Source organism: Arvicanthis niloticus, chromosome 15 (genome assembly GCF_011762505.2).
Source record: "Arvicanthis niloticus isolate mArvNil1 chromosome 15, mArvNil1.pat.X, whole genome shotgun sequence".
Lineage (NCBI taxonomy): Eukaryota > Metazoa > Chordata > Mammalia > Rodentia > Muridae > Arvicanthis > Arvicanthis niloticus.
Genome location: NC_047672.1, coordinates 17,623,890 through 17,650,912, shown reverse-complemented (window position 1 = coordinate 17,650,912; position 27,023 = coordinate 17,623,890). Strand labels below are relative to the sequence as shown.

General features: G+C 40.5%; 1 protein-coding gene across 1 annotated transcript in view; it reads left to right on the top strand.

Annotated features, from left to right (window-relative positions):
• Positions 1-27,023, top strand: part of Cntnap2 (contactin associated protein 2) — a 1,965,545-nt gene that overhangs the window by 1,503,852 nt on the left and 434,670 nt on the right. Inside the window, exon 14 of the mRNA XM_034518882.2 lies at positions 5,628-5,784. Within this exon, the coding sequence (XP_034374773.1) occupies positions 5,628-5,784 (157 nt within the window). The remainder of the gene's footprint in view (positions 1-5,627; positions 5,785-27,023) is intronic.

Genomic DNA, 27,023 nt, shown 5'->3' with positions numbered 1-27,023 from the left:
CATTTGTCATTACTTAGCTAAAAGGTGAAATGCTCAAACTAGATTTGGTAACTTGTCAGGGCCCAGCCTCAACACAAGATCGGAGTTCTCAACTGGAAACAGAGATATATGGAAGGCGCATAATAAATACACACAGACTACTTTGGGGTACAAACTGACAGGCAATTTTTCAAGGCTTAAAGTTTCTCTCTCTTCTCACTCTCTGTTTTCTTTCTCTCTCACTCATTCGCTTGCAGCTTGAGGCTGCACACACTCTGCATTCTACTGCCCACTCTGCTTTTCTCCTTTGTGCTTTTCTTGAACTCCCACACACCTACACACCTCTGTGCATTCCCCTTTCACTCTCACACACACACTCTTCACACACATCTCACATACACCTCACACACACCATGTGCACTCTCACTCACACACACCCTCTCCATACACACCTCACATTCTCTCTTCGCCCACTCTTTACATTCTCTCTTCACTCACTCTTCACATGCTCTTCTCATGTTCTCCCGCCTTTTTCTTGCCCCAGTCTTTTATTGATACTCCAAAAGCAGGTATAAAAGAAGACACTGTATAATCATTGCCAAATCAAATTCAAAAGAATGACCACGTCTCACAAAGAATTAAGAATTGCAATTGTTCCCCAAAGTTTCAAGCTTCCCTATTCCCAGGCCTGTAGCCAAAATAATAATAATTGCAAATTTATCATTATTTAACTTTTAACTTATCATACTTTAGAGTTCAGAGCTCTGAGGCCAGCTACTTGCATTTTCCTGTGACGCTCTAATGATAAATGAGATGAGCAAAGCTGCCAGGCAGGGGACGGAAAGAGTCAAGTTAACCCTTATCTCAGTTCCACTAGCTTTCTACTTCTGTACATTGCACTCAATGACTCTCATAAGAGTCCCAGTGTTTTGACTTAGATTTACTAGTATAAGATTTTATGTATTATATACAGACTTCTTTATTTAGGAACCACTCTTAAATGTTGTGAAAAAACTTATTTCATAACTTCAATAGATTATTTTCTTTCTTGGGGTCCCAATGTTGCCTCTGTTTCATTTTCTAATAATTTCTTCAAACTTTCTTTGCAAGTCAAGCACTAGTCTGGAACTACCATTGTGCAGTTATTGCATTGTTTCTAAGATGAGAACACACAGCCTGCACCGGGGCCATTAGGACTGTGCTGTGCTGTGCCCTATGCCTCAGTTTTTAATTGTTGAAGAATCATTGCATTGAGGGACATCTAGTTTCACAGAATTCACCAGAGCAGGAGAAAGAAGTAAGACAGTCAGATATAATAGAATAATTATGCACAGCAAAGCCAACTGAAAAGCAGTTACATACAAATGAAATTTATACAGCTGTTGTCCAGGGCTAAGGTTAGGAGAAATGGGAACAACTATTTTTTACAAAGAGCTGCCGTGGGCTACTGAGATGTCTCCATCCCGGCCTACTGCAGGCAGTTCCTTATTTCAGATGGCAGGTTCCCTGGAGGTATGTGATGTGTCTCCTGCTTCTCAGGGTCCCAGACACCACCCTCTTTACAAGGAGCTGCCACAGGCTTCTGAGATGTCTCCATCCTGGCCTACTGCAGGCAGTCCTTGTCTTTGTACGCTGTTCCCAGCAGTAGCTAAAGAGGCAAGGCTTCTATATTGGTAGGGTTAAGTCTGGCACATGTGCCTCTTACAAGGTCAGCCCTACACCACCTGCCGTTATGTATTTTCTGCCCTTGATACAAAACCACAGCTTTCCTCTAAAAGGGAGTAACAGATAGTTTATTCTGGAGTCATTGTGGTGACCAGGGCTTAGGAATGTAGATTTAAGTTACCCAAATTCTATGCTCCAAAATAAAAGCATTTTTATGACATGTTTGTAGTTTTACAGGATCAAAGCAAATTTAAAATGATGGCACATCAGAGGTGTGCTTTGGTGGGTACAACAGAGAGGCAGGTATGTCAAGATGACGGGAGCTTTCCTATACAACTGTGATGCTCTCTGATGGCATTCTTAACTTCTGGATTGATAGAAGCTAGTTGCTTTTAAATCAATAGATTCTAAAAGGCTTTTTTTTTTTTTTTCCTTTGTCACAAGATTTTAGTTCCAGTACAGAGGTGAGCAAGTTATGGCTGTTCCAGAAGGCCAGAATTTAACGTAATATAAGGTAATTAGCCAGCAACATTCCAACCTCCCAATGGTACTGAAATTCTTACAAGCCAATCAATCTCTGCAGACAGATGCCTTCAGGAGTTCTCCTGCAACAGCCAGATTCAGGTTCTTTGCAGAGTTTTTCTTTCCTCTGTAACACAACCAGAGACAAATGACCTCAGCTTTTCTTGGGATGGCAAAAACTATATAGTTCCCATAAACAAAACTTTGCAAGACTTTTTTTTTAATTGTGTGTGTGTGTGTTATGAAAAGAAAACAATAGTGTATAGTGGGTCATGGCTTTGGCATTGGGAAACATCAAAAGTAAGGAACTTTTTTTTTTTAAAGTCAGGAACTTTTTCCCTGACCTGACAGAAAGAGAAAAGACCTTGAAGCAAGAGAATTCAAATGCAGAGTTCAAATCCAAATACGTTCTCTGTGGAGTCAGGCCCACTGGAGAGGACTCAGCTGCAGAGTGGCCCCTCATCATAGAGAGTTGGCATCTTTCTCCCTTTAAAATACAATTGAAATCTCTCTCTACCTACCAAATCAAGAGCAGTTTCTTATTTTAAGATTCCTATGATGATCATAACATGGCAAACATTAAACTTTCCAAATTAAGTGAAGATCTAGGTACTTATATGGAATAAAATATCTAACTGGTTCTGTTTCAAATTAGAGTTCCTTCATTACACGAAGCATGACCTTGAGTCCCAAACCATTTTCAATGCCTTTAAACTTTTAACAAAACTGTTCTTGAGGAGAACTAATGTAGTATCTCACTCGGTATCACAGAAGTATGTGTATTACTCCATCATGGTAACTTATGATATTGTTTAGATGTGATTGTCTGGTTGGTGGTTGAAGAACATAAGGCTTCCACATCTTTCTTCTAAGCACTGACAGATACAAGTATGTACTTAGCATCCTGAAAGGGTGGGTAGAGGTGGATTCTTATGATTGAATTTCACCCCCAGACATTCAGATTAATAAATTTCTTCTTTGGCTCACTGGCTGGCACTACCTCCATTAATTCCACCATCCATAGTTTCCTCTAAGGTTCATCTGTTCTCTTAGCATATCCCCAAGACCTGTCTACATTCTTACCTATTGTCAATTTTTCATCCTTTTCAAAACTAGTGTTATTTCAGTATAGTAACAATGAAACAGGAATAAAGAGTGACAGAAAGAAAAAGCAGACAGGAAATTGCATTGTATGCAGACACACACACGCTACATGCATCATTGCAATTGTGTCAGGACCTAAAACAGTAAGATCTCAGCATCAAAGAGAATGGATATCAGTGAAGCTAAGAAGAGAAGAGGCAGAGCCATTGCTAATCAATAGAGATTTCAGTGAAACAAGGTCAATGGGTTCTAGAGCATATGTGGACAGCACCGTAGCTGTGATTAACATGCTGTATCAAATACTTAGACAATTTGTTAAGAAGGGAGATTTCACATGAAGTGCTCTTGGCACTATAAAATGAAAGAAAATGATGCCATGTTTAGCATCTTCTCAGTCCCCCTTCCCATTCTTTCTGTCTCCAGGCTTTTCTTCCTACCATTCTCTTGAACTGGATTCATTTTCCTTGCACTTCTTGCAGCCTTCTGTGGAATTCCAGTGTGGTTTGAAATGGTGTTGTAGTTCTACAGATCCCACCTGAATCTCTGCCTCTCCCAGTATTTTCTGGCTTGCCTTGATGGTTCCCAAAAGGAGACTTTCATTCCAGGAAGTGCTCAGGAGACTGGATGTCTGCCTCCAATCTCCTGGAGGATGTGTCAGGCTCTTCATCTTTTTTCAAAACTTCTGGAACATCAAAACATTTTCCCTATTTCCGACCCAGATAAAACAAACATACCAGAATTCTCTTAGTTACCAATATCAGAGACACAGAGTGAGTTCACAATGTCTTTTGCACCCCCTCCCACCCAAATCCCACTAGGCTGGCTACCCCAGATTCTCTCTGTTTTCCCTTTTTCCTCTACTAATACCACATTAATAGTTATCTTCTCCACGATAAGGGAACTTCTTGTCTGCCCTCCCTAATTTCATCACACGGAAGCTTGTCTTTTATCTTACCCGAGAATTTTAAAGCCCAAATTGAACAGTAATGGTTCCCTATTCCATACCTTTCAGGGGCCTCCCACTATTTCAGGATAAAGTTCAGGCTTCTTAAGCTGCAGAAAAAGAAGCCTTAAAAAGCAAAAACTAGTTGGCATGAAACAATTTCTCCTTTGGACAAAGACCTCATTTGCTATCTTGTACTGTCCTCTCCTGCCACACTCCCAAACGAATCTCCCCAGTTCTACTCTACACCACATCCATTCTTCTGCATACGTTTTGCATATAAAACTCACCCATATGAATTTTAACATCCTGTTCCCTTTATATGTAACATTCCTTTTTTCTCTGAAATCTTGGCTCACTGAGATCTTGCCCACTCCACCTATAAGACACAGCTCAGAGAAAACGTTCATCACAACCTCCTTCTCCTCACACCCTCTCCATGTTCATAGTACTCATTCCTCTGCGTCCCCAACTTGCATGTCTCCTCCATTGTTCTGAAAGGTGCCTTTCAGAGTGTGGCGCACACTGGAAACACAATGGAGTTTCGTTGATGAGGCAAAGGGATGAATACGTGAATAAGTGAATAGAAGAGATAGGAAATGTGGATCCAGGAGCTCCTACCAATCCCAACATCTGTAGACGTGGTACTCGGGTTTCTTATGTCAAATGGGTAACACTAGCTTAACCTATGTGATGACATCTTTTCTAATCCATTACATTGTACCTACACCAGTTCTAATAGCTAAATGCAAGATAAATGCTGTGTAAATAGTTGTTGCACACTGTTTTTGAGAGAATTATTGTGAGAGGTCTGTGTGTATTTGGTGCAGACACAAGTTTCCCCCCCCCCGCCCCCCCAAGTGTCTTTGATTCACAGCGATTTGATTGCATGGTTAGAGAAGTTGTAGACACAGAGAGCTGACTGCATAGCAGATAGTGAATGTTGTATGATATGGTGTCAGACCGTAGATAAGGTGCTTTAATCTCCAGGATAATAAAAGAAGGGCTTAGCCTTTCTAGACCTAAGTTCTTCATGAATAAAATTGGGAGGTCAAACTTAGACATGACAAAAGCCACTCTTAGCCAATCATCTCTTATCTCTATACTTGTATCAGTTCACAGAAAAGCAAAATCAGCTATGAAGTTAGTTGTATATTGCAGAATGGTCCGTATGCCTTCAATGCAGACTGACATCATTTAGGATAATGCCAATTCGCTGAATTATACCTAAGACATTCTGTATTACTTTTTAATTAAAATTTCTTATTATTGAGCTAGTTCTACCTCAAAGATGGGTGTGTGCCATTCAGTCTATCGGAGTCTGCTATAGCTCCTAGGAAGAAGAAAACAAGAGTGATATTATAATGATGCAATTCAGGCCCCTCTCTAAATGTACTTCTCCCCTTTCTTGCAGATGGAAGTCCTTACACCTGGTGGGTTGGCAAAGCCAATGAGAAGCACTACTACTGGGGAGGGTCAGAGCCTGGCATTCAGAAGTGTGCCTGCGGCATTGAGCGCAACTGCACAGATCCCAAGTACTACTGCAACTGTGATGCAGACTACAAGCAGTGGTGAGTGCCCAGGGAGTGCAGCCTCCCTGAGTCTGCAGGTCAAATGGATTCCTAGAAGGGAAGTCTGGGAAAGTGCTAAAGTGAGAAGATAATAGGTGAGAAATGTGGGGAACTAATTCAGTGGACAAACGTCAGGAGCACCCTAACAATACAAACACAAAAAACGAGGTCAGTGTGACAAAGCAATGCATTTAGAAGCTGCCCGACACATAATTGATGTGCTCATATTCCATTCTGAGAGGAAAATAATGAGTCATGTTGGCAGCACTGATTTGCATTATAACATGTGCCCTAAGAGGATGGAGGGAACAGCCAGGGCAGATAGATATGTGAGAGGGGAAAAGGGCTTTCAGCCCAGAAAGCAAAAAAAAAAAAAAAAAAAGGAGAAGGAAAAGGAAGGAAGGAAGGAAGGAAGGGAAAAGGATCCTTTGTTCCTGTCGCCTACAAGCACGCTTGCCTGTCTCCTTTGCCATCATACTCTGAATTGTTTATAGCCCTGATACAAATCAGTTCAAGACAGATCTATTTTGGGTTGCTTTCATCCCTCCGCTGGCTTTTGTCCTGCTTCACAGTGAGTGACTAAGGCAGTGTCAGTCACAGATAAAGATGAAATCAGCAGTCCTTCTCTGGGAAAAGAAGAGAGGTTCTAGAAGTTTAGCTGGAAGAGTAAACACCAGGAAAAAAAAAAAAAAAGCCTAGCCCACCTCCTACTGGTCAGCGTTAGAGCCTCCTGTCTATTCCTGCTTGGCATGACTGCAGGGTTCTCAGGTAACCAAACCTAGGTTCCCCAAGTCCACCTGGAATCACAGTCTACAAGAATGATGTACAAGATAAATTCATTCTACCTGTTACTTAATAACTAATTCTAAGAATACAAAATGGTAGGATTTTAAGACAGAGGGTCTACAGACTTCCCAACAGTTTGATTTCTTCAAGTAAAGGGAATATATATATATATATATATATATATATATATATATATATATCATATATATATATACATACATATGTATGTATTCTGTTTACTTCAGTGACTTATGACTTAGAATCTAGGGGTGTTACTTGTATAAAACATAAGTAGCTATCATTATGTTCTTATTTTTTAAGACTCATTTTTTTAAATATATGTGCCTGTGTAAATGCCTGCCACTTGTGTGTGGAGGCCCTGGATGCCAGAAGAGAATATCAGATCCTCTAGAACTAGAGTTCCAGACAGTTATAGCCTACCCTGGAAGGGTACTGGCATTTGAACCTGGGTCTCCTGCAAGACCAGCAAGTGCTACAAACCACTGAGCAATCTCTCCAGTTTCTCCTTATGTTTCACTTGTGGTTTGCTGTGAAAGAAAAGTTCTAATAGCTAATTTTCCATTTTGTGTGAAGAACACACACACACACACACACACACACACACTGCACAAAGTGTTTAAGTTGAAAGTAGGGAGGGCATAAGCACTCCGGTCAATCTTTTTTTCATCCCATCCATCCATCAATGATGCATCATGGATTCAGCAAATACCATTTGAACACTCATACAAAGGGATTCTGCCAGGTACTGGGGATAAAACAGCAAGTGGCACCAACCAGAAGCTCTGCCCTGACTCATTTTCACTTTTTACTGGTTATATCTGTGTCGGTCAGCAGGGCTAGAAGACTCTTTGATTCACTTGTCTCTTCTGCTCTAATTCCCTAGCCCTTCAGGAGGCCGACATGGCACAGCCAGAATGCTGTTACCATCATCACTGTTCAATTCTTCTTGCCCTACTTCATAGGAGCACTGAGAAAGACAGAGGGAGAGAAAAATCTAGGGCATGCCTCCTAGTAAACCTCTTTGTTTCTAGACATCATGCTGGGTACAAAGGGACTATTGACAATGGATTATATTCTTCATCCACAGGCAACTCACAAACCAGTTATAGGAAAAGGCACATGCATGTGGTCACCAGGACCCAGTCAGTGCTCTGAGGAAAGATGTGAAGGACACAACTTGCTGGTGGGACTAACGTTAACACTAACTGAGGGAAGGAAGGGAGGAGTCGAGAATGTTCTTGGAAAAAGTGACATGCTCAAATGGGAAGTAGGGTTTTCCTGGGTTGAGGCTCTTGAAAGTGAAGCATAAATAAGCAGGGCCTGTGTGGGAACTGTCATTGCAGTGGTTCTACGATGTGACTTGAGGTTAGCTATGCAGTCCTGTACAGACTGCTGTGAGGGAGTGCTGAAGACAGAAGGAATCAGCAATATGATGTCACAAAATTTTTCTGTTCATTAGTTACTTCTCTGTTGATTTAATACAACACCACGGCCAAGGAGCCTTATAGACAGAAGGGTCTCTTTGGGCTTAACATTTCAGAGGGGTAGGAGTCCATCACCATCGTGGCAGCAAGTAGGCATGGTAGCTGGAATAGCAAGCTAAGAGTTTACATCTTGAGCATCAAGCACAGCATGAGGTAGCAAGAATGAATGGTAAAAGCCAGCATACAGTGATGTACCTTTTCCAACAAGACCCCACTCCTAAGCCTCCTTAAAAATCTCCAGCAATTGAGGTCCAAGTATGCAAATGTCAAAGATAATGTAGGACATTCTCATCACACCACTACAGTACTAGAAAACCATCAAGAGCTTAAGGCATAGATTGGAGGGACCACTGAGAATGACAGAATGTGTATGAGAGTTTCATGAGTCAGTAGTTACTAGTCCTGGAGTTTATGGCAGTGAGAGAAGAAAAAGAAGTCCATGTAGTAGACTTGCTGTTTAGACACCTTGACATGGAGTGGCAGCCATCTATAAGCGACTAAGAAGTCTAGGTAGAGGAAACAGATACTGATTTCAGCTTTAGGAATATTAAGCTGGAGACACTAGTTATCAGAATTACCATTAGTTGGATTTTAGGGAAGAAATACAGACTTTAGAGAAATGGATTTGCCTCTTAAACCTTCCAAAAAACATAATTGAATCCAGATCCCAGAACAAAAAGCTTGGTGTAGATACACTTGTTTCAACCTCTCTCACCGACCTCCTCAGGAAAGCTTTAGACAATCTGATTTTAGACACTCAGAACCCCTGTCACTTTGTTTTCTCATGACTAAGTAGCAAGTAGAATATCCTTACCACTGCTTTGCTTCTGTAGGATTTGCTAACACCACTTAACATAGGTACTGCATTTTAAACAAATTGAAAAATATAATTCATTTATAATAGCAACTATTAAAGTGTTCTGTGATATAAGAGAAGGATTTCAGGCTTGGCTCATTAATACACTAGACAAAGAATACCTGTGCAGATGCTTTAAATATCTGAAGTTAGTACAGGTATTTCTGGAGTCTTCTTTCAAAATATTCAGGAGCAGTAGACAGAACTTAGCTTGAAGCTAAGCTATTTCACATCCAGATTTACCACTCTGAGTCATTAGTATACTAAAAATAAATTATACAGAACTACTTATTGGAAATTAAATAGAATATAGAAAACTAAACATCTAGTAGGTTGTGCAGTGTTAGATACATAGTGTATCTTTTGGCATTCTCTGGATGGTATGTGGGAGATGTGAAGGTGCATATCTGTGTTCAAGTGTGGATATATGCATATGTGCTATGTATGTGATATGTGTGCATGTACACATATGTGTAAGTCAGTGTGTGCATGTGTGTGTCTGTATGTGTGTGTGTGCATGTGGAAGGCAGAAGACAGCCTTGGGTGTCATGTTTTTCAGAATGATAATCTACCTTAATTTGAGACACTATCGCCCACTGGCCTGGAGTTTGTCAATGGAGCTAGGCTGGCTAGCCATATCCACCTCTCTGCCTCATCACTGTTACAATTATAATACTGCATCACCAGTCTCAGCTCTGGCTTTTCTGTCATGAGTTCTGAGTATCAAACCCAGGTCGTCGCACTTGCAAACAGGACTTTAATCACTTTGCCAACTACTCCATCTCTGCAGCCCATATGAAATTCTTTTATGAGGCTATGTTGCCTTTTCCAGTGATTCTAATTGGATAATTAGAAATAAACTTAACCTGGAAGTGATTCCGTCATGCTCTTGCCTGGCTCTGCAGTAGGCCTCAAGTCAGATTCCCTTCCTCTCTCTGAAAGTGTTATGTAAAATAGGGAAAATAGGATGTTTTGTTTCAGTCCCCTGCCCTGCACCCCCAGAAATGGCACGAGAAGCAGACTGTTCTACAGAATGCATCCAGCTCTTGCTTCCTTCCCACTCCATTGGGCATGAACGAAAAAGGCTTTTTCAAGGGTAAAACATTGCAATCCATGTGCTCTGCAACATTGTCTAGGAGCCCACTCCCCCAAGAACAGGCAGGAAAGTTGACTTCGGATGCCACCGCCTCCATGACTCAGTGATGTGAATGAGGAATAGTGTCCAGGTGACCCTCAGTGCCCCCCAGTGATTACTGCTGTTACTTCTGCTGAGTTTCAGGGAAAGGAAAAACAAGTGTGTAGCTACAAGTACAACTCAGGTGGGAAATCACTTTGAATGTGTTGTAAGGTAAGAGTAATGCCCTGATGGCCTCTATTTCAGACTCTTTTCAGCCCAGAAAGGGAGTTATTTCTTCTCACGGGCTTATTTCAATAGCAAAGACTTGTTTCATCAGCAGACTGGGACTCAAAAGAGGGCAAAGTACTCCTTTATCTCCACACTCTGAGGCCCAGCTTAGGACATTTAATTTTTAAAGCTGCTGCTGCTGCTAGTAGTGTGTGTGTGTGTGTGTGTGTGTGTGTGTGTGTGTGTGTGTGTGTGTGTGTGGCTTATGTGTAATGATATGCAGAGGGGCACACCAAGGTGAAAAACACTTTATAGATTCTGTCTCTCTTCCCACCTTTATTTGGATTCCAAGGATCCGAGTCAGATCCTCAGATATATGTGACAAGCTCCTGAACCATCTCACTGGACCCTGACTTAAGTTTTATTATCAGCAAAATGGAATCTAATGATACTCTCAAGTCACATGAAGGTCACAAAGTGTGTTTATGAGCGCATTCTTAAAATTATAGCGGGACATTTTATTTTTATTATTGCTTAAATACCAGACTGACCCCTGCTAAATTCATCACAAATATCTGAAACTGCAGATGCATAATTTAGGAATCAAAGCAAACAAACAAACAAAACCCCCACAGACTATAATGAGCAGAGAAAATGCTAAAACCCTATTTCATGTCCCAGGTTAGAGCTTTCACACAGAATAGTGAAGATACTCCCATTGCTTTTATCTTTTGGACAATTTGTAAGTGTTATGGCTTTAGCCAGCTATTGGAAATTTTTAAATTTTAAGTTTAAACCACAGACCACATGTTAAATGGCTAACACTAAAACTTAGATTGAACGTTTACTCTTATCCAGTAGAATAAAATGCATACAAATCGAGCCAAGATAAATGAGATAGTAGCTCAGAGCGAGACAGGTCTCACAACAAAGCCACCATGGCCGGGGAGTCCCATAACCATCCCCGTAATTGCCTGATTATCTATGCTGTGAGAAGTTTTGCACAGTTATTTCTGGGATTGGAAGTGATTTAACATTTATGATTTACTATTCACAGCAATAGTCAATATCCCCACCCACCATGCCAGAATCCTAATTAAGCAAGCATGGGTCTCAGCTAAGTAGCCACTGCTGGGTAATTCCTGATCTCATGCAGCCTGACACAATAAGCAAGATCATCACCTCTAAAATTAACCATTCTGAAATAGAATTGTGGGTAAAGGAGCATGATGTGCTGCTTGAAGACCCTAGTCTCATTCTGTGGCTCTTGTAGAATTTCTGCAGAATTGCATCCTGGCCATGGTGGGATGGAAGTAGAGTGAAGAACCATTAGACCAGACTTTGTGTAACAATTAGCAAGCAGATCTCACTGCCACAGTAGGAAGGCTGATCAGACGCTAACCACTTGGATCCTATTCCGTTCTATCTGAAGGAATCTGCTTCTTTATCAGGTTTTTGCTTTCTGGAAATAATCCATGTCCATACCCAGTCAGGAGATCAAGGGTGTCTCCCATGTTTCAAAGCCAGCAAATTGCTTTCCATTGTCCCAGCTTCCTAACCACTGACTAATTACTGAGTATCTTGAATATTTCAAAAAGTGTTCATTATACATTTTCATTGTTTATAAATGACTTCATCGAATCCTTTAGCTGACATTTTCCTACAAAGTTTTCAGTTGGCTTCTACATGTACTGAAATATTTATGAGTTTAGTTTCATCTATCTCATGGATCAGATAATGCTACTGGAATCATCCATTGCTTGTCAGGCACGATCCCAGTGTCTGAAATATATCATGTCATTTAATCCTCATATTTGTGCTAGGATAGAGGGCAATTATGTCACCATATAGGTGAGAAAATTTAGTCCCAGAGAGGTTAATTTACCAGGACACACAGCTAAGAACTGATAGAAAGAGACTGAAACCCAGAACAGAAAACTCCACAGTCAGACAAATATTATACAAAACACATGCACACACACAGAGGTGGGGGAGGGAGAGAGGGAGAGGATGAGGGGGAGATGTCAGGATTTTTGCATTTTTAATTGTGGTTTAAATTATTTTATAAATTATTTTAAATATTAAATAAGTAATATCAAGAATATTAATTGTGTTGTGCAGTCACCCCCTCTCACTCATGTTTAGAGATCCTAACATCTGATGAAACTGAAGCCCCACGCCTCTTAAACTCTCCAGTGCCCCTGGTAACCACCGTTCTGAGTCTCCACTGTTTCGATCCTATGCTAACTTACTAACCCAGATGTAAACTTCTGAGTTGTTTCTACATTTGAGGGACAGCCAGTAGTTACAGAGAGCATGAGTGTATGACTGCTTTTTGTTTTATATACTTTCACACACCTAGGTACTCTTGATGTGTGTGTACGCCTTGCTGTCTTAATCTTGTAAGAAAAGGAGTCTTTGGTGTGAATTGGTTTGAATGATTTCTACCTTTTGAATCTAGACCCAGTAGCTTGCTGGTACTCTGCCCACCAGGAAGTTGTAAGAGCTTTCACTGGCACTTTCTTGGCCACAGAGGTGAAGTTGGTAGCAATTGGTGGCTGTGATGTTGAATGTGATTATTAACTTAAGAGGACCTAAAATCACCAGGGAGATAAACTCAAGGCATATCTGTGAGAGAGCTTGGGGTAACTGAGCTGAGAAGAGCCACCCTAACTGTTCTTGTCACTGTTCCATGGGCTGGAGTCCTAGGCTGAATAAAAGAGAAAAAGTGGGCTGAGCACCAACAATATTCGCTCTCTGCTTCCTGTCTGTAGATGCAATGTAACCACCGCCTCACATTCCTACTGCCATTTCTTTTCCATGGTGGACTGCACCCTCAAACTGAACCAACAGCAACCCTTCCTTCCTTAAGTGGCCATTTTTAATGTATATGGATGTTTTGTTTACATATATGTGCAGCTGATGCATGCCTGATGCCTACAGAAGCCAAAAGAGGGTGTTGGATCACCATGGGCAATGGAAATTGAACCTATATCCTCGGAAAGAGCAGCAAGTACTTTTAATGGCTTGACCACCTCTCTGGCCCACCTTAGGTTGTTTTTGTTTTTTTGTTTTGTTTTGTTTTGTTTTGTTTTGTAGACATTTTATACTAGCAATAAGAAAAATGACAAATCCAAAGGAGTAGAAAAGGGGATTTCAAGGAGAAGATACCTGTGGACATGAAGGCCTTTCTACATCTTATTAGAAAATTCTCAGCACACATCTATAATTGAAGTTACTCTCTACAAGAAGCTCATGTTAAGAGGCATCCATGCACAAAGCACATGTGTGTGTTTGTATGTATACACACAGCCAGTTCTCTTAGGGTCTTTAGGAGCAACTTGCTCAGCATCTTCTGCTCTGGCGTCAGGTACCAGCCATGTTCGGTTTCTGCTGCTGAACTTAGTGCTTTGCAAGACCATTGTTCTGTTGCCCCTCCCTTGACCTTTCAGTCTATGGCCATCATTGATGCTCTTGTGGATCAGAACAGGTTCTTCACTCGTCCACTCTGCTGTGGAAAACAGACCATGCCTCCAGCCAGATTGAAAACTGGAGACTAATGGAATTGTCCTACTGGGAGAAGTAAGAAACTGTTTCCTGAGATGGCCATACCTGAAGATCACACAGGAAAGCAAATTCAAAGGTCTTGCCAAGCTCCTGTGATGCTGTCTGTAGGTGTCAGTCTCACTATAGTATCTGTGTATCCATGGGCAGTCCCACAGACAGATAGACAGAAAATATCCCCGGCCCCTGCAAAAAGAAAAACTTGTCTAAGTACCTTGTCTAATTGATGGTACCAACATTGGTTTCCTTTAGGAAGAATTTCTAAGCCTCTGCCACAGATAGCTGCCCCCTCATCTGACCTAGAATAGGCCACCACTGGGCTGTTAGCCAGTCTATGATTACATCCTTCATGTCAAAGTTTCAGCCTTGGGTAATGTCTCTGTAGCCAGCATGCCACAATGTGTACATGGCTGATATGGGTCTGTTTTTATTTCATGGCTTCTCCCTATTAGGGGAAAGAAGAGCACAGACTTCATCTGCTAGTTGTTTAGGGGAAAACCTGGGTGAAAATGGAGCCCCATCTCTACAGATAAAGACGACTTCTCAGAGACAGGGCAGTTTAAATATAATTCATGGAGGAAAGAAGTGTCCTCTAATATCACTCAGACAAGGGTCTACCATATCTACATCATTACACTAAAGGCACACTTCACAGAGAATGTAAAGTTTTGTGTTCTGACCCCAAATCTAAGAGTAGTCTGGAAATCTAAGATCTGCCCAAAGTGTCCAGAAACATAAAGCCACAGAAGTCATTTCCTATAATCTAGAAACTCTTAGAACCACCAGCCTGTCCCATTGCTCCCCAAAGAAACAAAAACAGCTCTAATGACCTTGGATTTTAAGATACATTTCATGCAGAAAGGAAGGTGAAAGAAATCCAGACAAAAGATGTTTGCAGAGGGCCTCCCCTTACATAGAGAAAAATGAATAAAATCATAGGAAATCCTATTAAAAATAAAAATTCTTTCAGAGAAGTAGAAGGTTATTTTGGAAACTGCACAATCTCCCAAAACAGTGCCAGGAACTAGGCACCAAGCATTCAAATACAGGAACCTAGGGGGACTTTACATATCCAAAGCATAGCAAACTGCACCATTTCTTTGCAGCATAATATCCCTCCAAAATCTAAAGTCCTTTTAGAAAAGCACCTGCTTTTCAATGTGTGTGTCTGGGTTAGGAGCCCCAGATTAAAGCTCCTGCACTCTCATTAAGGATTCACACTGGGATGTGGAGGATACCAGACAGGCTCACCCAGGCAAGAGTGGGATGCTGTAGCTCTGTGTTTCCCTCAAGCTTCTGTGATTCCCTCAGCACTGAGTTAAAACATCCCTTAACTACAAAGATGGAAAATGTCTCTCCAGTTTCTAGAAGAGGCAGAAAAGATGATATATAATGTACTGTCTCAGGCATATGCTTGCACGGCATAGGACCCTCATGGCACCTCGTGGATTGTACCATGACAAGAAGGTAATTGGACCCCAGAAAGATGTCAGTGAAGTGTCAATATTGTTTGGCCACAGCCCAAAGTAATATTGATGACAGCACAGAGAGAGAAAGAGGGAGGGGGGAATGAATCAGGCATATGTCTGTCAGCTGCTCAGAAGACCACAAGCTCTGGAAATAGTTGGAGCCTAGTAACTGAATGCTAAGTGCAGTGGAGTGCAATTGATAATGCAGTCATCTTGAGAGAAACAGAAAAATGGGTCAAGAAAACATTCAGAAGACAGACTTTATTTCCTACTCAGTCTACTCCATGAGACCTGTTATATGGTCCAAGGAACAAAATACATTTGCCCCCCAAATCAATCACACCACAGGACAAAATTCAAAAGCATGTTGAAATTAGAATAGGTCAGTTGGTCATGTGCTTAGTTTGCAAGCATGAGGACCAGAGTTCAGTCCCTAAAACCCGTGTGGTGATGGAGAAGAAGAGGGGAGGGGAGAAGGAGGGGAAAAATGAGGAGAAGCAGGAGGAGGAGCAGAAGCAGGAACATGAGGAGGACCAAGGGAAGGAGGAGGCAGTGGCACCAGCTGCAGTTAGGTGTGGTGGCACTTAGATTCCCAGAGCTGAGAAGGTAGAGACATGCAGATCCATGAGGCTCTCTGGCCAGCCAGCCTAGTCTACATGACAATATCCAAACCAATAAGAGACCCTGTCCCTACCTGCAAAAGAAAGAAAATAGTCTTGGAGAATGACATACTAGATTGTCTTCTAGCTTGCACAGACATTCATGTATGTGTGCACAGATACCGTACACACACACACACACACACGCACACAATGTCATTGTGTTAAATAAAAGTGCCAAGAAGAAGCTTTGCAACATGACATCATTGGGTGGTGTAGATAGAGCTAATTTGTTTGTTTGTCTATTATTAGTTACCTGAGACTTGAAAGTCCTTGTAGCTGAAACCCATTGCCCCATGTTCCCCATCAGAACACTCACCTCTTCCCACTGTCCCTGAGTATGTTCCCATTGATGCTCCCACCCTTGCCCAGCATTACCTTACACAGCACCAAACTGCACTTTCTTTCCAAACAGTCTCCTCCTGTAGGTCCCTCACCTGGCCATCACATCACCTCAGCCTTCCTTTCAGTTCTGAGTGATGGTCCTACAACAACTCTCCAAATTAACTTTCACTTTGATAGTCCCTGATGACATTCTTCTGTCTGGACCTGAAGTTTTCTCTTGCTGGCTTCTTCTAAACATGATAAGGTTGATGATATTTCTAGTGTGTGGTTGGAAACCATTGATTTTGAGTAAGGTGGAGTTTTTCCAGAAGTACCCTTAAATGGTGAGCCAGAATAAATTCTTCCATCCTTAAGTTGCTGTGAATGTTAATATTGATTGTTAACTTGAGAGAAACTAGAGTCATCTAAAAATTAAACCTTTGCAGGATTTACTCTATTAGATTGATTGAGTTAGGAAGACTCACCAGGCTGGAATCTTGGACAACATAAAAAGGAGAAAGGGGGCTGAGCACTGGCCTTCATCTCTCTCTGCTTGCTGACTGTATAAGCAACAACTAGCTGTCTTGTGCTCCTGCTGCAGTGACTTCCCAGCCGTGATGGACTGTACCCTCAAACTGTGAGCCAAGCCTTTTCTTCTTATAGTGTTGTTGTCAAGTATTTTGTCACAACAAGAAAAATAACTAATACATTCACATACCTTACACACAGGGCTATATACATATGTGGCATGAATATCCTATATTTCTATTACACATATATACCCACATGTGTGCACATGTACACACACACAAACATACACACATACACACATGAACTGTAATCCTTGACATGCTGCCTTGGTAGTTTTGAAGGTAAAGGAAGGGGCCACAAGTCAAGAAATGTAAGCAGCCTGTCGTAGTTGGCAAAGGCAGGGGGAGCATACTTTCTCTTAAAGGTTATGTACAGGGCACAGCCATGACACTAACTTAACTTTAGTCCAGCTAACTCATACAAAGTTCTGACTCATGGACCATTTGGGTGATACAGTTGTACTGTTTAGTGTATGTCAATTTGCTGTGGCACCAAGAGAAAACCAGGAGTTTCCTTTCTGCTGTAGTAAGACACTGAAAAGACTTCAAGCAACTTGATTTTTCTCTCATGTTGATATAATAATATATTGTTTAATATATTATTGACTGACAGAATGGCCTGGCAGAAAACTTAAAAAGCACGTCCATAAACTAGCCAGAATCATGTTTCCAGACCGTCCATTGCTTGCTTATTCTAGAAGAATAACCTGAGAGGAAAGGAATAGGACTTTCTTTTTGCTAGTTTGCTGACCAACCAAATAAGGGGGATTCAATCTTACCTCTTTCATGTAGATTATACACTGCAATTGACAGAACCATTCATCATTCATTCACTCGTCCAGCCCATATGAGTCAAGCAACAACCAGAGGAGGAGACCCTTCACGGAGGTACTCAAGAGTGCGTGGTTGAGAGGTTTCACTGTGTTGTCTCCTGCTGGTCATATTATTAGAATTTCAAGTACCTAGCCTACCAATCATCTTTAATGTTATGGGCAGACAGGTTGACTAATGAGACACTATCCTTTTTTTTTTTTAGTTTTATAACATCTAAAAGCCTTCAGAGGGATGATATGAACAAGGTGGGAGTTTCAGCCAGATAGCTTGATTCAAGGAGAATGCCATCAGCCTGTTTTCCATTCTTATTCTTAGCCTGTAACTGTAGCTGCCATATTCTTCATGAGCCACACAATCTTGACTCTACTTATCTATGGGCCTCTATAACTAGGATACTGCTTGGAACACTATAAACACTTCTGTTTTTAATTGTGATTGTTTAGGTGATGTTTGGGCAGCTTCCTATGTTTCTTGGGAGCCATCTTATTTCCTAAGGTCCTTAATGCTATCATCAGCAATCAGATAGACTTTTCAACAGTGATTTTTTTTAAAATATTTTTATCCACCTACTTACTCTCCACAGGACCAATATCAGAAACAGATGGCCGTTCCTACTAGTTATGAGCTATATAACTGCCTTCCTTATTTTTCCTGTTATTGTGATGGAATATTCTAACAAAAGCAGAATAAGGGCAAAAGTTAATTGTGTCTCACAGTTCAACAAGGAGTTGCAGCAGCAGGAGCTTGGAGTAGGTCGCCACTGTATTCATAGTCAAGAAGTAGAAAGCAATGACTGAAAGCACTCAACTCACTCTCTGCTCCATTCAGTAGCACTGTACAGGACCCCTGCCAGAGAACCATCCCACCCTCAGTTAAAATAGATCTTTCCATACCAGCTAACTTAATCAAGATAGTCCTTCGCAAGCATACCCAGAGGTCCATCTCCCAGATAGCTTTCGATCCTGTCAAGTTGATAATTAACAGTAACCATCGCTGCAAACTTTGCCAAATTATTTAACTTTTCTCACCTTCATTTCTCTAGCTTTAAAACAAGAATACTAAATCTGCCCATTGAATTTCGTGAACTTTCATATTGCTACGCCATATCTGAATTATATTCTTAGCCTCATATCTCTGGAGTTTGTGAGTAACGAGTGAAGCTGTGGGTTGAATAGACAAAAAGAAGGCAGGGCTATTCAACAAGCATGCTTACTGTGCCCAAGAACTGAATACCACTGTGAGCAGAGAAATTCCATGATGAGAACACAAAGTCACAGGGAGACCTGGGGCAGGATTTTAGAGTGCATATTTTGCAAATGAAGTCATGCTTGTAAACACTTCTAAGAACCCCTAAGAAAACTGTCCAGAATGATTCTGTCAAATTCTGATTAGCAGCATACAAATTATCTCCATTGTGGGCCATCCATAGTATATATTTCTAATATAGGAAGCATCACACTGAATTCTTATTATATTTTAAATACGCTTGCCTATGCAAATTACAAAGATTGAAGGAAAAATGAAAGCAGAAGGAAAATAAATTAAGCAATTTGTTGAGGAAAAGAGAAACAATGTAGCGGAAAAGCCTGTCTTACTTGTTAAGAGAGGCCGCTTCATTTGGAAATGTGTCAGTTGGTTTGTATTCCTTTCCTATACTCAGATCATGCTCATCATTTAAAGTCACTGTTAGGAGAAATCCACCATCACAGCAGCCTTTGAAGGGTCAGGCCAAGACCTTCTGAACAAGGTGCCTGGGCTTCAGACCCTCCTCCAGAAGGGCTCAAATTACTGCATGATCTTCCACAAATGCATGGTAGCTACATTAATTTCTTTTATGTAGCTGTGATTCAAAAACAAAAAAATAGCCTAACAAAAAGAAAAGTGTGGAGAAAGCTTTGTTTTGTCTTACAGTTCCAGAGGCAGAGAGTCCATCACAGTGTGGAAGGCCTGACAAATGTCACTGGGGACATGACAGCAGGAGCAGGAAGCTGTCTGATCATGTTCCATTCACATTCAGGAACCAGAGAGAGAACATAAAGTGGGGCCGGTCTGTAAACTTTAAAGCCCACCTCTGGTGACATACTTCTCTAGGAAGTCTCCACTTTCTAAAGGTTCCATAACCTTTCCAAAACTTACTATGGACCAATTGCTCAAACATGAGCCTATGAGAGACAATTTATAATCAATTCACAGCAGTGAATTTCATGGACTGTATTCATTTTCCAAGGGAAGGAGCAAATAAATAGTTCATGTTGGTTTTGTTGGTGGTGATGGTAGTGGTGCTGCTGGTGGTGGTGGTGGTGGGGGGGTGCTGGTGGTGGTGGTGATGCTGGTGGTGGTGGTGGTGGTGGTAGTTTTCCTACTGATGAATTATCTTCTCCCATTAACTAATATTCTAGTGAACTTGTCCAACCTGTTCTTTATCACCACAGAAAATACACTCCATTTCCAGTACCTTGAGTTCTCTAATAAAACTCATGGTTGTTGGAGATTTTCTGAAACCCAAATTTATCTGTCAGCTGTCCTCCTAAATCAGTTAGAATCGTGGACCTTGTTCCATGGTAATATACACTCCAAGGTATGTACACTCCTGATAACTGTACCTGTAGGATCCTGCTCTACCACAGATTCATAGTTTATTTTAGTTTTAAGTATACTACATGGTTTTTCCTACAGAGTCGATTTCTATTCACCCAGATAAAGAGGGAATCGCCAACTAATGAAATGATACTATCAACAGCTACCTTGATGAACCAATGAATTAACTTGGGTTAGTTATAGCAATCAAGGGAAGCTTAAAGGCAGAAGACCAGGAGTCTTCTTCCAGCAATTGCTAATCACCTATATACCCCTAAGGAAGAGCAGGGCTTTAGTAATCTTCTTAGGCTTCTCCTCCTCCACAGAGAGAAAATGTGAGTGATTCACCATTGTGAGGCTCTCCTGATGGTGAACAAAGCAACTCTGGTTCAAGACCACAGTGAAATGATCATATACAACCGAAAAAAAAAAAAAAAAAAAAAAAAAAAAAAACCAATTATACTATAAGCTATAGGTGACATCATGCAGTAGAAAACTTTTGGAAATATAATACATTCTAAGGAGTTAATTATTGCTCATTTAATAGTACAGCTATGTTCTGTTTTTAATTGACTAACTTTTACCATAGTCGTAGGTTCATACCAAAATCAAACGGATGATACAAAGATGATACAAATGGATGACACAAAGGTCCTCATATGCACACACAAAACCCTACCTCTACCACTGTCAAAATTCACCACCTGAATATGTTTGCTACAAGTGAGAAAATTAAATTGATATATCATTATCACTCACAGACAATAGTTTACTTTAGGGTCCATGCTTTTTATTGTATTTTCTATAGGTTTTGATAAGTATTACAATGTGAGACCAGGCATGGTACCTCACATCCCTCATAGTGATAGCCCTCTAGATGCCAAGGGAGGAAGGGGGATCACAAATTCAAGTCCAACTTAATATATATACTAAGACTTTATCTTGAAAAAGTGTGTGTGTGTGTGTGTGTGTGTGTGTGTTCTATTTCATTAAATAGCTTCAATGCACTATAAATCCTTTGTCCTGACTGTCTACCCTTCTTACACCTTGTACCTGACAATCATTGATCTTTTTACTCTCCACATTTCTATATTTTAGAGGATACCATATAGCAGTGATCAAAGTATATAGCCTTTCCAGAGTGGATACATTTTATTTTAATGGTGAAAAAAAATGCTAATTTGTCCTGGGAAGAAGTTAGTGATAATAGCATTGGAGAAAAATATATTCTTTACTTAAAATTTTTGTCAGGTGTCACTGTTTTTGAACTGAATATATGTTCCTCAAATGGAGTTTTAGTTGGATATTCCAAACTGAAAATATTTAAATGGAGTTGTAGGACTTGAAGGGGGAAGAGACTTGCAGTTTTGCCACCTCTGTGAACTTCTACTCTCTTTCCCACCACTGAAGAAGGAGAAAGGCTTCTCTGAAGCCTCCATGGCTTTGTAAAGTAAACCCTTTACACCATAATCTCAGAGATTCAGCTTTAGAAATTCAGTGAACTCATAATAGGGGTATGATGGAAACTTTCTGTCCAAAATAGATGTAAAAAGGATACCAAAAATTTACCGATATTCATCATGTAAAACATTCTATTTCTGCTGGTTAAAAAATACCATGACATATTTTCTTGAGTTTGTTTGTGATCTGATAGTCACAGACCAGAGATATTATAAATAGTTAGATATTACTAATAGTTAAACACTAGTCAGAATGCAAGGAAGATTAAAGTCATCATCTGTTCACATGTGAAACACTTCAGACCACTTTGATTTACCCCCAAAATCTACTGTCCCCAAGTTAAAATGGCATTAAAAATTGATTGACTGGTATACAGATTATACTTCAGGAGAAGCCATTATAATCCTTGTTCCAAAGAACATCTTATGAACTAGGGATAAATGTCAACAATAAAAAGGAAAACAGATTTTATGAGAGCAAACTGAAAGCACAGAGATTCACGTGAGGAAAACAAGAAGTGTTTTTAAAATACTTTATTGATTATAATTTATGTAAAAAGACAATGAAATCTTGGCTTTTAAGGCAGGTTGACATATCTAAAAGTACAAGAGATGATCTGGAGATGTCTGAGGACTATATTTCTACTCTAATTTGAATTATTTATAATCTCATAATTACACAGAATAAAATTGAATTACTAATAAATGCCAGAGAAGCCAATTTAAATTGACATTCATTTCCAAAGTCAGCTGCTTCATAATCATCACAGGTTTTTTTTTCCTCTGGCTTTAATATTTACCACAATAAGACAATAAAGGAGAAACACATACTAGAAAGAGCAGAAACTCCAAAAGCAAACGGAATATGCACTTATAATTCTCTTTGAAACTGATGAAGAAAAAGGTTTTAAATATTCCCACTTCCTCGAGAGAAAATTTTTTTAAGCAAAGAAAATGGAAATTGGCATACTCCCTGAAACCATGCGTGGCCTGTCATTCACACCCCTCCTTTGCCATATCCAACCTGAGAGTCTCTAAAGTAATGGTTAGAATAATTGAAATATCATGGATGTTATAGCTTAGTAGGATTAACAAAAGAAGTTGGGCTTAATCTAAGCTTCAGAAACATGGGTGAATACCATTTTGAATGCTGTGGAATGAGCCAAGTGTCGAGCTTCAGAAGAACAGCCAGGCAAAGACTCACATAAATAGACTAACAGTTTCAGATTCTTACACTACACTAAGACACTGCTTTTCACACATGCAGTATCATCAGAATTTTATGGACCAAATTAAACTATCTTTAACTACTAAAATGTAAATATTTAAAATAAGTACAAAGGGGGGGGGGGAGAGTTTTTTCCCAGTTCAGAAGTAACTCTGGTGCAACCAGGATGACTGTGGCGGTAAATCCCTGTATACGAAAGGAGTGTAATGGTCAAGACTCCAGCTAGAGCCCAAGCACTAGCTACAAATCAAACTGCAGGGTCTTAGAAAAACTAAATGGCCTCAATTTCCTGGTGTTACGAATGGAAAAAGGTAGGGCAGTGATGAGAAAGAAGCAGTTTGTGATACTAACAGCACCCCCCCCCTAAAGAGCCAGAATATGTGCGTGATAGTTTGTATATGATTGGCCCAGGGAGTGGTACTGTTAGGAGGTGTGGCCTTGTTAGAGTAGGCGTGTCACTGTGGGCGTGGGTTTAAGACCCTCATTCTAGTTGCCTGGAAGTCAATATTCTGCTAGCAGCCTTCAGATGAAGATATAGCTCCTCCTGCACCATGCCTGCCTGCCTGGATGCTGCCATGTTCCAGCCTTGGGAACCTGAATCTGTAAGTCAGCCCCTATTAAGTGTTGTCCTTATAAGAGTTGCCTGGTCATGATGTCTGTTCACAGCAGGAAAACCCCAAGACAGAAGTTGGCAGCAGGGACTGAGATATTGCTGTGATAGGCCTGACCATGCTTTTGTTTGGAAGAATGTGGATTTGAGGACTTTTGATTTGGACAACAAGCACTGGTGTGTTTTAAATCAGTCTTGATGGGCTATCCTAGTAGGAATATGAAAGACTTTGTTGCTGAGAGTGATTTGATTGTGCAGATCTGGCCCAAGAGATTTTGGTGGAGAAGAATTTCAGTATGTGGCCTAGAGACTGTTTTTGTGGTATTTTGTGGTGAAGAATGCGGCTGCTTTTTGCCCTTGTCTGAAGAGTCTACATGAGGCTAAGGTAAAGAGATTTATATTATAATTGCATTGACAAAGGAAGTCTCAGAAAAGCCCAGCAAAGACTTTGTTCTCTGGCTAAGTCTCACAAAGAGCATTTTGAACAAGCATAGCAAGTTTAGAAAGGAAAAATATAAAATATCATTTGATTATTAAAGGGGCACCAGTAAGCTGAATCCTGTGTTCAAGGATATTTATTAAATTGAATTGAGGCAAGATTGCACCCAGCTAAATTCAGGTCCAAGCATTGTGGTAAAAGCTTTTAATCCCAGGAGGCAAAGGCAAGCAGATCTCTGAGTTCAAGGCCAGCCTGGTACATAGCAAGTTCCAAGTAGAGAAAAACTTAAATCCAGGTATGGTGTGTTATGGATTGTCCTGGTGTTGTTTGAGTTCAAAGTCAGTCTACAGAGCAAGTTCCAGGATAACCAAGCTTAGCCAGAGAATAAATTCATTGAAAATAGAAAGCTGATAATAATATAATAGAACAAGGGGACCATGTTTTAGCCCCACCAGGCAGCAGAACTTAGCAGACTTACCCATTTGGTTCTGGCTTTATAGTCAAGAGGAGAAAGTGACTACTGGGACAATTGATGCTGGTGAGCTGAAGCTAAGAAATTAGTGGTGATAAAGAAAAGACCAGCATCACTAAAGTGAAATCTTCTGGGAAGTGTTTTCTGAGCGTGTAAAGAAGCTGTGTTCCAGACATAGCCAAGGTTGTACCTCCTGCTGCAGCTGTACTTGGTAATGCGTAGGAGGCATCAGGTGGTACTGGTTTGAAGGCATGAAGGGGTCATGAAGAGCAGCTGAGGCTTGGCACTGTGAGAGGTCAGGGAAGGCCATTGGTGAAGGTGCAGCCTCAGTTTCAGTTGATGACCCAGGACTGAAGGAGCCATGCAAAGGAGTTGAGACCTGGCACCATGAAGAGAGCCTATGAGAGGCTATTAGTGAAGCCTGGTTGCAGCAGAAGTCCCCAGTGTGCTGGAGGTGTCAGTGCCATGGGATGATCACCAAGAAAAGCAGTGGCAGTAGAGTGGATTAATCTGAGCTTAGAGTGCTACAGAGGGCAGAGCTGGAGAGGTGACACCAGCCCTTTGGAGGAGCCCAGACATGTGAATTCCAGACATTGAAACAAGAAGCTGTAACATTGAAGTTGCCTTGGAGAACCCAAGATTTTTGAGATGGCTTGCCTAGCTAACTTTACAATGCTTCATTGGTCTCACCCCTTTGCTGACCTCAATTCTTTGAGGGAGGCACAGCAAAGAGCTTCTCCTAGCATCTCTGCTTGTCCAGATCACTCCTGCTGATACGTGCCTATTTGACTGAGGCCTGGCTGTCTCTGCTAGGTTGTGCCAGCACTACTGATTTCTGTTTGCTATTCCTACACTACTCAACTGGACTGCTGGTGTATTTGTGAAGTGTTTCCAAGTGGGTCAAGCTGTCACTGCTGATTCCGGTGAACTTGTGCTGCTGATTTCCAGACAATACAGATTGGATTTACTCCAAAGAATAATTTCTAAACAGATCCACTTCCCCTGTGGATCTTTTCCACTACCTCTGGTGGGTGGTGGGCTAGAAGGGAGGTTAAAGCATTTAGAAAATCATATTAAAAGTAGACTGAGAAAAATCAAAATCAACATAGGGTCTTTGAAAATTATTAGTATTAGATGAGGTCATTAGGATGGTAAGTCCATGGTTACATTAATGGTTGTAGAAGAAGAAAACAAGATTCAGAAAAAGGGAAAAGGAAGGATGGGAGAGACAAAAGCCAGCACCAAATGTTCATTCTGTCTTTCCACGTGACATCCTCTGCGTGCCTTGACTCAATAAGGTGGTCTTAAGTAGATAATGACCAGATGCCAGCACAAGGCTTTAAAGCTCTGAGCTAAATAAACCTCTAAATAAGCTATTGAGCCTGTGCAGTCTGTTTGTAGCAATGGTAAACAAATAGATACAGGTGACTTAGTCACTTATTTTCTTCATTAGGGAAAAACTCTAAAGTTATGAATTGTCTCTGAAAAATCTTACTTGAGCCTTGACTATAATTGAAAGAATAAGAAAATATCTTGGCTACATGCAGGGAAAGCTGTAAATTTTAGAGCCTTGTATAAACTTGTATTTTTGTGGACATTGATGTGAATAACTTTCTAAGCAGAAGCCCATGATTGTTGTAGTTCTGACTTGTCCAGTTGATTGTATATTAGGTTTGGGAGAGTCCTGCCTCTTGTGTAACATTATTCTTAGGGCAACATTGAATAAACTTTTAATCTGAGCAGTCATAAATTATAACTATAGAAAATATATAAAAGGATAAGGTAAAAGGATTAAAGCAAATCACTACAAAGCAACCAGTGAAACACAAATGAAAACAGCAAGAGACGAAAGGGAGTCCAAATGAACTGAAAGGCAGAACACACACAATGGCAGTAGTATATTTACGTTAAATGTAAATGGATTGATTTCCTCAATCAAAAGGTGTAGAATGACTAGATATTTAAAAATAAAAAATCTACAACAAAAAGCAAGTGTACACTACCGATCAGAGACTCACTTTAGAGATAAGAATATTCACAGCTGAAAATTATGGGATAAAGAACTATATTCCTTGAAAATGAAAAAAAAAGACTTTAAAAGTCAAAGGGACATTACATAATGATTTTAAAAAAATCATTTCTCAGAAAGATATAGTAAATATCAATATATGCACCCATCATTAGCACATCTGCATGTACAAAGCAAACATTGATGGAACTGCAGGGAAAAATAGACATCTGTACAGTACCTGGATATTCTAGGGCTGGGGAGAAGGTCTCTCGGGGGACAAATGCCTGGTTAGTATTTGCAAAAGTCTGTGTACAGATACACACTCCCTCCCCCCCTCGGACACACACACACACACAAACACACAAAGTAGCATGAGATTTGTTCTTAGCCACATCCAATAGTAAATACTCCATACAAACAAAAACATAGCAAACTCAATAAGGAAACAAATACACACTGATAAGTTCTGACATCATAATCAGAATATCTGACTCCTCAGCAGCAGGATAT